An 11696-nucleotide genomic window follows, 5' to 3' on the forward strand; every position below is an offset into this window, starting at 1 on the left:
AAGATTTTGATCAGGAGTGTGTGTATATATATATATATATATATATATATATATATATATATATATATATATATACATACACACACATATACCCACATACATACATTTATCACACGTACTTACTGAAAATATCTAGATCTTATAAGAAAAAATTCTCAAAATTTTGTTTGAGAAGTGTTAAGTAGACTTAACACTTCTCTGATCACTGTCAGCACGAGATGTGCCGATTATCTGTTGACATATGCTAATCGGGTGGACCTAACATATGTGCACAGCTGACTCTCAGTTATATTAATTAGTATCACAGATCAGTCTGAGAACCCTGCACTGTCCTGATGAACCTTAAAACACTTGTGTAACCAAGCATGCAGTCGTTTCGCAACGCTTTACTGGTTTTCCTTCGACCCCTGACTTTTTGTCAGGGTTCTAACTAATTAGAACAATCTGACTACAAAACAACAAAAGTTATCCAAAAAAGTGTTAATTCTCAGTAAATGCAGAGCTTAATTGTAACAAGTTTTCAATATTTTAAATTAAATTAGATATGGCAGCCTTTAAAAAAAGTGTAATTCTATTTTATTATCTTCTGTCCCTAGTAACAAAGAGCTAGTTATTAAAATAGTAATTTGGATTAATATTGTTAATAATAATAAAAATAAACTTTATGCTCCTGTCAGGATCAGTAGGTAGAGTAACTGCGACTCACTGCAGTGGTGAAACAAATCAGCCGATGGTTTTATTTACATTTAATGTTGATGAAAGTACTCAAAGCAAAGTGAGACAGACCTTTTTGTTGAGTTTGAGCCAGGTGATGTAACCTTTGCTGTCCACATACTGAAGGCCAAAAAACCACACCTCCCGCAGCCCCACCGTCTTCACCACCTGCGAGCAAAACGAAGGGCTATAAATTTCACGTGCTCTAGATCAATTGAATAATCAGTTCAAATAAGCGAGACGAGGATTAGAGCCGTCTCATCAGGGTTGTCAGACACATCAGGTATGCTCACCTGGTCAAAGAGTTGCTTTCCTGTGGTATTAGGCTGGATGGCAAACTCCAGCTCCGCATCCATGGTGGTTACACGGACATTAATCTGGACAACAAAGGAAAGAGGTTTACCATTTTAATAAAAACAAAAAGGCAGGTAAGTTTGCAGTCACTTGTCTAATTATTTGAAGCCTTGCTCTTCAGATCCCAACGTGAATGTCTGCAGCTGCAGGGTTTTTAGCGTTGCTGTAAAGTTTGTTGACCTATTTTGATGAAATCAGGCCAGGAACTCAACGTCTGGAAAAACTATTGCTAATAATTTGTCAAAACTACTGGCAAAATACATCACATTTATGCAACAGTGGCTGCCATACTTCCATAATTTATGTGCTTACTTTAGCACTTAAACCAAACATCCGACGTGTTCATACAGAGCTCTGAAAACTGAAATTGTGAAATTAGATAAATTGTGCAATGATAGGAATTTGCTCAGACTGCGTAACGACCCTTTAACTTGGGATATACAGAAAGACAGTCACGCAGATTGTAGGTAGGCTCTGAAATGAATATAAGGCAAATGTTTACACTGAAGAGAGACATGAGCGTTATAAGCATCCTCTTATGAAGAGCAAGGCCCATTTTTCCACCCAGCAGCCTGTTGCTCAAAGAATTCTGCAGGGTGGAGCAGAGGATAAAAGTTAGGCGTTGGCCGTGGGCCTAGCAGCAGCTGATGGCACAGAACAAGCAGGGCTGAGCTCAGAGGCATATGACATCCTTTCTCCCACACTTACTTGCTAACAAAGTAGTTATTGCCTCAATAGAAGTGGTGACAACGTAAGGAGGAGGAATGGGGGGACGTGCAAAGCAGAGGAAGGTGAGAAGAAAACAAGCTCAAAGTGCAAAAGCAAGCCTTAAAAAAACGTTAAAAAAAAAAAACCTGCAAGAGAAAGAGCATGCAACAGGAAGAGCGATGATCAAGTTACACCAAGACTACTGAAAAGAAAAAAAAAAACAGACAGTAAGGAGTGAAGGGAAAACGGGCACAGAAAGAACAAAACTGAGGCAATGAAGCTTCCTTTCCACCCAGCAATTATGAAAAAATAAATATAAAAAACTGCCTATTTTGCATTTTCTCCCTCTACAGTCATTTGAGTCGATATCTCTCCTGCTTTCAACTCTCTTGTGGTTTATCTGACAATTCCCACAATGAATAATCCATAAAACTTGTGTCTATACCGCACATAGCCGCAATCCCGTTTGCCAGATGAAGCTCTAACGCTATGTATTCGTCTGCCACCTCGTTAAATACCCACGAAAAACAGAGGCACTTTCTTCACATTTCATAGGAACTACACTGTATCCCAAATGCTTCTAATCTGGCCTGCTTCAAAGCAAATAATCAGTTCAGCTGCTGTAATGAAACTATTTTTTCTCCTGAAGTAAATTTAAATCGGAGGGAATAGTAACACCTTCAGCCATCACTGCTAATTCATTCACTTGCGCTGCATTATTTAAACATACAAAATGCAAATACTTCAAATGCCAGCTACCTTTTCAAACAACTATATTCAGCTGCCTCCTCAGTAAATCCAACCATCCATTTTCTTTTACCCGGCTTTTCCTTTCTGGGTCACGGGGAGCTGGTCCCCATCTTCAGCCATCACTGTGTGAGAGGCGGGGGACACCCTGGACAGGTCACATGTCCGTCGCAGGGACACAGAGACAAACAACCATTCACCCTCTCACAAGCAGCTTCATGTTCCTCTCACCACAACTGTCATTATTTAAAAAGTATATGGTTTACTTGGATGTAGCCAACCACCCGAGACGTGGACGCAAGAGGAAATGCAACCCCAGGTTGATATGGTAGAAAAAGAGCCAAGGAAACCCTTCAAGCTGAACTCCAACATCAAGGTCACTTTCTGATTATGTCATTTGTCACATTTTGGATCGTTGTGGGCTTCACTGAAGCAGACTCAGAAGAGCTCCACTATGACAATAGCCAGACAGGATTTTGCCAAAAAGCCCCAAAGCTTTGGGACTGATGAGACGAAACTGGAGCTTTCTGGCCCCAGTCACTTCAGTTGTGTTTATTGGATTATTGTGGAAGGGTACCAACAAACTAATCCACATCTGTATGTGATTTCCTAAAAGTGAGTCTTGGCTGGTTTATGGCCAATAACCCAATAAAGGTCATTTAATATTGTTAACTTTTTACAACAATATCTAACCAACATGACCTCAAACAAGATGGCTTTTGTTTTACTCCGATAAAATCTGAGACACTAACAACAAGCTTCAGCCTTTTTCCTGACATACTAGCTTTCCTAAGATGTTAAAATGTCAATACAGACAAGCTGATGGATGACTCATAGTCATACTATAAAGTTTACTGTAAACATGTTCAACAAAAAGCTGCTATGACAAGTTCAATGCTACAGTGCAGTCAGAAAACAGACAAATATTTTCCCACTGCAGTGGAGTTTCAGGCAAAAAAATATGCAAAGAACAACGAAACTTCCACACATTTAATGAAAATGTTGACTTTCTGATGCCATGTTTCTTTCAGGGAGTGATTCAATTCTTCAGCCCAGTCCATTATGTCTTATTATGTATAAAACTGATTGATGCACAAAGCACACAACAACTATGTTTTCTTAGATTTAGGATGAGGTAAACAGACACAACTGAACTTGTACAGAACTGCCCTGTTCTACCTCATGAGGTGCACACAACTAATAAAAAAAACATCAACAAAATCAACTTTCATGGTTCACTAACAGATGTACTAAGACGTGGTTTTGATTTCAAGAGGACCTGCCTCGGTGACAGGAACGGTTGTGGAGAATGTGGGGTCGAGCTGAGATGTTAAAGTGACCAGCCTTGACAGAGCCTCTGAGTGGGGGCCCTCCTGCCATCGGCAAATCAGCTGAGAAAGAGCAAGCCTTGTGCTCCAAGTGTGTGTGTGCGTGCCGGCCTCTGCCAAAAGCACAGGAAACCCACAGGATGGAAAGAGGAATCCTGGACCAGACGGTCAGTTAATCCCCTCTCTCCTCCAGACAGAGGGGGAGGAAACGACCAACAACAACATGTCGAGGCACTGACGCAGCTAATCGCTCGCTCTCCGACAACTGATATGTCTTGACAGAGCGACTTCGACGAGGCAAACTTTGATACACTTTCTGTCTGAAGTCACTCAAAACATCAGCTGAGGGTCTTGGAGCAAGGATCAGTAAAAAGCAAACACAAAAACAAATTTAACGGTCACATTGAATCGACCATGTGAACAAGCTGTTACTGATGTGTTCCCATTTACAACAACTACATCACATGATAAAGCCATGAAAACCAAATAAACATCTGTTTTATGAATTAAAAAATAATAATTTGTTGTTCGTCACTATTACACACAGTACTGTGAAATCTTGCCTGATCAGTTAGTGCTTGAAGTTAGTGTTAAAGATGAATCTCAGCTACTACCACTTGAAAATTTAGCTCAATATCTCTAAAACAATCATTTAACGTCTTGAATTGTGATAAAATCCCAGAACCTTGTGTGTCTGGTCAAGGATGTGTTAAAGTTTTTGAAAAGAATATTTGAAGCTCATTCGTTTTATTATCACAACATTACTCTCCACTACGATCTTCAGCAGCGTCAATAAGCAGACCGCTACTGTACGAAGAACAGAAAGGTGCTGTAAAACAAAACTCATTTGCTTCGGAGGATGTCGTTTTGGGACATTTCTAAATCCTACGCTACATTTCAGTTGCAAAGATGAGCTTTTACTCTGATTTGTCTCCTGTGAAATGTGCAGCTCATTAGTCAGTCTAAGGAGCTTTGGTAAGAGAGGTCTTGAAACACACACACACACTTCAGTCAGTAGAGCTGCTAATCTGACCTGCCAGGCTTCAAGCAACTGTCTGTCACTCTGATTAACCTCTCTGCTGAATGAGAATGTTCTCAGAGGAGAAAAAGAAGAGTGAGAACAAATAAATCACTACTGAGAAAAGTAAACATTCTTCATTTTATAAAAATTCACACATTCATTGTCCAGTTATGTGTTGAACAGACATACAGGATGAACCTTATAAAGACTGCTTCAGCATCGTTTAACATCAAATATCTAACCTTTACGCTACTCTCACATTCAGCTATTATTGTCAACATTATGCTCATCTTCCTGACCACTTCCTTCCCTGACAGCTCTCAGTTGCCTGGTGAGCTCTTCTTCTGTCTACAAACCGTTCTTTTGCTTCCACAGAACCAGGATGTTGACTTAAAAGTAGGGCCCCCCCAAAGTACACAGCAAGCCCCCCTATCTCAGGCAAACAGGAAAACGGCCTCAGGCCGGAGAAGGCAGCGGGGTTCGCTTTCCTTCAGATCGCCTCATAATTCCTCTGCTCTCCATCCCAGAGGGAGCGCGCTCCAAGCCGAGGAGGTGTTGCTTTTGTGAGAAGATACGAGATAATCTTGTCTGATTAAATGATGATAATCAGTTCAGACAAAAATCAAATATTCTACCAGGGCACATTTTCAAAATGCTTTTTTTTTTCCTTGCTTAGGAACAGTTTATGTGCAATAAAAGTCCCCTCCATTACATGCAGCTTAGTCAACTTGTTTCACTTGTGTTTTTTTGACATGCTACTAATTTATTACGGCCCCACAACACTGAACAACCAGCCTACAGTAAAACCATGTAGGGGAAAAACAAAGCAAACATTTAAAACATCCTTTTCTCCAAATTAGCTAATTGCTTTCTGTCTCAGCTCTTTCCTTTGCGTAAAACACTGTCAGTGAGTTAGGGAAAAACTGTTCAACACTATTTTTTTTTTTTCTTTCCCCAGGTCTCCCTCCGGCATACATTTCGTCAGATTTTGATTAGTGAACGCTGCTCTCAGCAGGACATTGGGCTGCCACGGGAGCCACTTTGGGGGCGGGTGATCCCGTAGCTCCACGGACGAGAAGAGGAAGCAGGGGATGAAATCATCAACTGTTCCACTTTGAACCTACTACAAACCCACATTTACTACAAGAAAAAAAAGATGCGCTTCACTTGTACATGGCATTAAATCAGCCTGTCATCATGAAGTGATCATTTTGCCTAAACGTCTTTATCCCCATGTGAAGAATTAGACAAGTGAGACAAACAGGAACATTAATTTCTTCATTGTTCTTCATAGTTGACTTAAGGGCTTTTCTGGTGTGAACATAGCACGCCTAAGCTGTGCCATTTTGTAGGCGTTTTAACAGGCCAAAATTAGGTTTCTGTAATTGATTTCAATATGTGGCTCTTTAGTTTGCTTGCAGAATACTAAATTGGTGGTTAAAAAAATAACAATGTGTCTACTTGTGTCTACTCACATTGACAAAGCCATCTACGATGGAAGTCCAACTCCATCACAGATCTCTCTAAAAGTGGTCTCACAGTACATAATACTGCATTTGGAGACCCATGTCAGAGCTTTGCCCAAGTCTGTTCACAATAAGAAAGCAGCACAACTGTGGGAGGCAGACGGCCGTGACAGCGCTGCACCAGATTGGTTTTGTTTCGGCGCTGTTCGCGTCCTAGAACCCAGGAATTCTTTCCGCCCTCCCGAACAACAATGGTGCCACTGTTGCAGTTGCAAAGGCCGGTGGGCTTGGCACTGCGATCCTCACTCTGGCTGCTGTTAGCTTGGAAGAGGAGCACGAGGAAGAGGAGACTGTGGCGGCGGCAGCCGTGGGGATCGAGCTAACATTTCCCAGAGCGCTCACCTCATTTATTAACATCCAGGTCAGATGCACAACATGGGGGGAGGGAGGGAAGAAGAAGCAACTTTCCTCCATTTAAAAAAAAAAAAAAAAAAAACCTGACGGAGTTAGTGTGACTTACTGGTTTAGGCATCTTTGCTTCCTCTCCTCCTTACACCCAACAGCTGACAGGATAAATCCTTCACAGGATGGCAGCAATATCTCTATCACAGCAACTGAAAGCAAAAAAAAAACATTTCAAACCAAGTACACACCAGTTGAAACACAGCACAACTTAGATGTGGTTTTAGTTCCTGTTAAACTACTTTTAATGCATTTTATTTCAATAATAAAGGCTGTAAAGTTAGAAAACAACTTGTTGTTTGCTAAACTAGGATGTGAGGACAATCATATCAGAGAGAATGTAATGTAAAACTATAGAGAGGGGAAAGAAAGCAAATAAAGGCATTTATATGCCAAAGAGAAAATGAAAAACTGAAACAAGAAAGCAAGAAGACCTCAAACTCTGGCAGTGACAGCAAGACAAGGAGGTGGTTGTTTTCTCAATCCCATCTTGCACCACTCCTTTGCTTTAGGGTACAGATGCTGACTATTGCACAAGTACAGGAGAATAAACATTTTGTGCTCACAGTTAAGGCTTTATGCTTGTTACTTGTAGAAAAATGTCACCACTGGTTTAACAGAAAGGCCCAATCTGCACAAATTGCCACTCTAAGTTTTATTACGTTACATTTAACCAGCTAAACTGTCAAATCAAAACGCACCTAGGTGCTCCCAGCATGGTCTGAATTTGTGATAAGACGCACCAAACGAAGCCTGCCGTGTGAATTAACCTGCTGGAATGGAAACAGCACATAAATTTACAGCAAGTTGCTCATTTTAGCAACCAGTTCGGCCACCTTCAATCATCCAGAAAGTCTTTTACTTATCAATTATTACGTTTCTCCTGACACAGCTACTATTTTAGCAATGCTGCTATTCAAACTGATCGTATATTCATGATTTATACCAGAAGTTTCCTGGTTAAAAGTCTTTTTCTACATATAACTTTGTTGCCTTTGGGTTTTATTTCTTACGGTATTGTTTTGTTTATTTTATTTCTTCTTTTATTTCTTCTTTACAAAGTTGTACACATTACCAAACATCCGTATTGCTAAAAAACTTATTTTTTTACCTTTTTAAATCACAATCAAACTTAATGAGTTAGTGTTGTTCTAGTCAATTTAATGTCCAGTTTTTTAATGGAAATATGTGCAAAAAAAACTAAGCTTAATTTAATTACTAAAATGGATATTACGATATACTACAGGAAGCATATAATACTACAAAATGTGTGATAGAGCTACTAAGGGAGAGTAAAATAAGTTAAGAAACTTGCCCCAAAACTCACTTATTTGGATTGTAGGGTCTCCAAAATGAGCTCCAATCCCACTCCTAACAACTACTGACTCTAAAGCAAAATGAAAACACATCTAAAGGTCATTTGAAAGATTTTAACTGATCATTTAGGGCGCCGAAGCGGTCGGTCCACAGGCTACGTCACCAGCTGTAGCTTGTTAGCAATTAACTTTCCAATTTACGCGCCGACGCGGCTTCCGGGAAACCGAAGTTAAATCGCAATTTATCCAAAAAGAAAACAGCAGAGACAACTATTGGGCTTTATGTGAAAAAATGTGCAGCGAAACGACACCCTTTAAAACTCTTATCGACACCGCGGAAATACAGCTAAAAATACGCCGAACGAACTCCCAAAAGCGAAAAGTCGAGCCGCCGAGAGGCTGATTTTTTGAAGCTAGTGGGTGTAGTCCGCATAACGGGACTAGCTGAGGTTTGCCTGGTGAAGTTGTAACGCCCTGAAAGTGTCACTGTTTCGCCAACGAAGTAAACCTCCCCGAAACAACACAGAAAAAGACAACAAATAAAGCAGTTTTATGCGCCTTTTCAACGAGCTCAACTCGAGACGCGGAGCGCTCGAACACGACGGTATCCGCTAAACTTAAAGAGAAGCTCGTCTTTTTTTTATTATTTTTTTCTTTCTTTTTAAAGGAGAGGAAAAGGCAACTCACCGGTGTGTCTTCGAACTCACAGGAACGACTTGAACTTCAAATAAAACAAAGCAATCACGACGAAAAAAAATCGGGTTTTCTGGGGTTCCCCGTCTCTCACAACGTCTGTCGGAACAAACGCACGCGGACACGAGAGAACCGTTTCAACTCCAAACAACCATAAGGCGATTTGGGGGCGCAAGCGTGAAATCAGACAGTGTAAAATGCGACTCATTCCGGTTTGAGACTTTCAAAATAAAAGCTTCATTTAAACTTTAAGCGACACCCACATGTGGAAATAAAACGGCAACGTGTTGACTCCATTAACACCCGACTCAAAATACTTAATGTCATCTTCAAAGTTGAAAGAAAAACGGAGCTAGCCGAAAATAGGGAAGTAAGGATGTGTATTTGTCTTTGTTTGTTTTACTTTGAAGTAACTTATCATACTTCTGGCTACGTATTTGTTGTTATGACAACTTGACACCCTAATTTAGAGATACAATATGGCTGTCAGTAGCCAAGGAGAGGATGCAACATATATGTGTGTGTGAGGGGGGGTTGCTGGATGCCATAAAATGCATTAGGGGGGTGGTTTTAAACAGTGCAAGACTGAACATGCAGCTTGTTCAGAAGTGACTGCACTTTCAGTAAAAAGAGTAGGTCACTGAATATTTCAGTCGTCTGTATTTCTGATAATTTTTGACTTGTGGTGTATCTGTATGAGGTTTCAGTTAAAGTTGTGTTACTTAGACCCCCACCCATGTGCAAGTACATAAGTGATAGATGAGTCAAGCATACAACATGCACAATACTCTGCAAAGGTTTTACCCAGCTCCTAATCTCTTCACGCTTTGCTTCCAAGAAGCCAGCCTTTGTTGTAAAATCTTTCCACATTATCTTAATCAAATAGTTCTACAGACGTTTCAAAGACATTTTGGACATTTGAGGAAGTAGCTGTTAAGAATCATACAACAAAGCTATTATCAGTTTTCACTGACATCTAATTGCTGACCACTTGTTGCTGAGGGGGGAAAAAACGTCATCTTGGCTACTAGGATCAGTTTATCCTCCTGAGGTCCAAAAAAATAAAAATGTTGCAATTTTTGATTATTTTGCTTTAAATAACTGTGCCACATAACATGCTACAACTATTTTTAACTATTGTCCTCTGCAGTGGACATTTATCCATTCATATTTGTTATGTTTTGATGAAGGACAAGAAGATGTTTTTTATACAAAAAACAAATGATTTACAGTGTAAACAGCTCTATTTGACTGTATTTGTTCATGTTCTCTTTTTACAGTTATATTAACACTGAACATGAAAAAACATTGAAAACTGCTGTTTTTTTCGTCTTAGTTACACACAGATATGTGTCACGTTTGATGCATTTCACAAAGTCAGACACAATTGCAGGTCTGGAAACACTGATATGACGCTTTTCTTTACTGGATCATCACTTACAGCTGCTTTGTGGTTCTGTCCCGAGGGCTGTAGAATCAATGACAACTGGTTTGTTGTCTTTCCACTTTGTCACCGCACATTCCAAAGATTTTCTTACGATCGTTTCAGAGGGTCCCCTCACCTTATGCTGCAGCTGATGATCACTTGACATTTCAGCCTTGCATTCTGCTGGGATCCTGTTTTTTTTTTTTAATCACAGTTCCTGTTGCAGTTATACTGCCAGTCTGATAGTAGAAGCCAATCAGACTGACAGCATACTTGAACCTGGGACCGGGCAGTTCTTGCTATTCCAGCAATGGCAGGACCTGGAGACAATATGGTCAAAAAATACAACTTTGAGCCAAGTTTTCAGACAGAGATTGAAGATAGATCTGCCTGGAGCAGCTTCTCAATGGTGGACCTGTCCTAAAATTGTCTCTGCTGTTTTACAGATGGATCTCTTTTGATGGGGTCAGCGGGTGCAAGGGGGGCTTATTTAACAAAACCATAGAGAAAGAGAGTACAGCTACCCACAGGGTGGTTTAGAAAATGTATCTCAAGCTGAGATACAATAAATACGCCCGTGTGTGGCGTCTTTCAAAGACCTTCAATGTACACAGAGAGAAATCTTTATACTAACAAATGACAAAGCTGCTATTAGAGCTCTCCAAAGGCCACACTTCACATCATGGTTTGGGAGTGTGCCGAAGCAGTCCATCAACTAAGGGAGAGATAACAATTTTACTGTTAAATGTCTACCAGGACATACTGGTATTAATGGTAGTGTAAGAGCTGGGAGCCAGGTCCACTTTGAAGGACCAGAGCCTGTTGTAGGTATTTCAACAGCAGTCTGCAGAACTACCCTTCAGGCCTGGACTAGACGGCAACACTCCATCCACTGGAGGGAGCTGACGGACTGCAGACAGGCACAGGAACCGATTAAAGGCCCAAACCCCAGGTTCAGGAAACCTCTCATTGCCCTGACAAGAAAAATTGGTTGGAGTTCTAACCGGGCACAACCTGGCCAGCTGCCACAAAATGGCGATGAGACTCCATGACAGTGGTTTGTGTGATGCCTGTGGCACTGAATTAAAGACCTCTTTGCACTATTAAGGCTATTGTTTGGCTCTGAGCAGGCAAAGACAAAGAATCCTAGGGGAACACTACTAGAATCCTGAGAAATGTTTCAGACCTTGTGTCCTTCATCCGAGGAACACAAAGGTTTGAATAAAAGCTCAGTGTCTTTTGGGGAGAGCAATGGGTCCCTCTATGAGGCCATGTGGGTTCTTTACCCATCCCCTCTTACCAATACCAATCTAAAGATGAGTTCCTATTGGAACAGAATCAATTATCCAGAGCACTGCATTTCCACCAATTCCCATCTTCTCATCTTTAAATTTGTTGTTTTTTTCCTGCATAGATCTCGAAGTCCAAAACCAAACCATTTGGACTGGCAAACACAAAGAC

At 40.6% G+C, this 11696-nt stretch overlaps 1 protein-coding gene across 3 annotated transcripts in view; it reads right to left on the reverse strand.

The window, feature by feature from the left end:
- Positions 1-8968, reverse strand: part of LOC108244161 (radixin) — a 20838-nt gene extending 11870 nt beyond the window's left edge. Inside the window, exons 1-4 of one of the 3 annotated variants that reach the window (XM_017430097.3) lie at positions 8804-8968; positions 6859-6952; positions 1008-1091; positions 787-882 (exon numbers count right to left, since the gene is read on the reverse strand). In XM_017430097.3, the coding sequence (XP_017285586.1) occupies positions 787-882; positions 1008-1091; positions 6859-6870 (192 nt within the window). In that variant the 5' untranslated portion in view covers positions 6871-6952; positions 8804-8968. Of the gene's footprint in view, positions 1-786; positions 883-1007; positions 1092-6858; positions 6953-8127; positions 8520-8803 lie in introns of those variants that run through there. The other 2 variants (XM_017430098.3, XM_017430099.2) reach the window with 2 other exon arrangements.
- Positions 8969-11696: the final 2728 nt, after the last annotated feature.

The sequence above is a fragment of the Kryptolebias marmoratus genome, linkage group LG23 (genome assembly GCF_001649575.2).
Source record: "Kryptolebias marmoratus isolate JLee-2015 linkage group LG23, ASM164957v2, whole genome shotgun sequence".
In the NCBI taxonomy this organism is placed as follows: domain Eukaryota; kingdom Metazoa; phylum Chordata; class Actinopteri; order Cyprinodontiformes; family Rivulidae; genus Kryptolebias; species Kryptolebias marmoratus.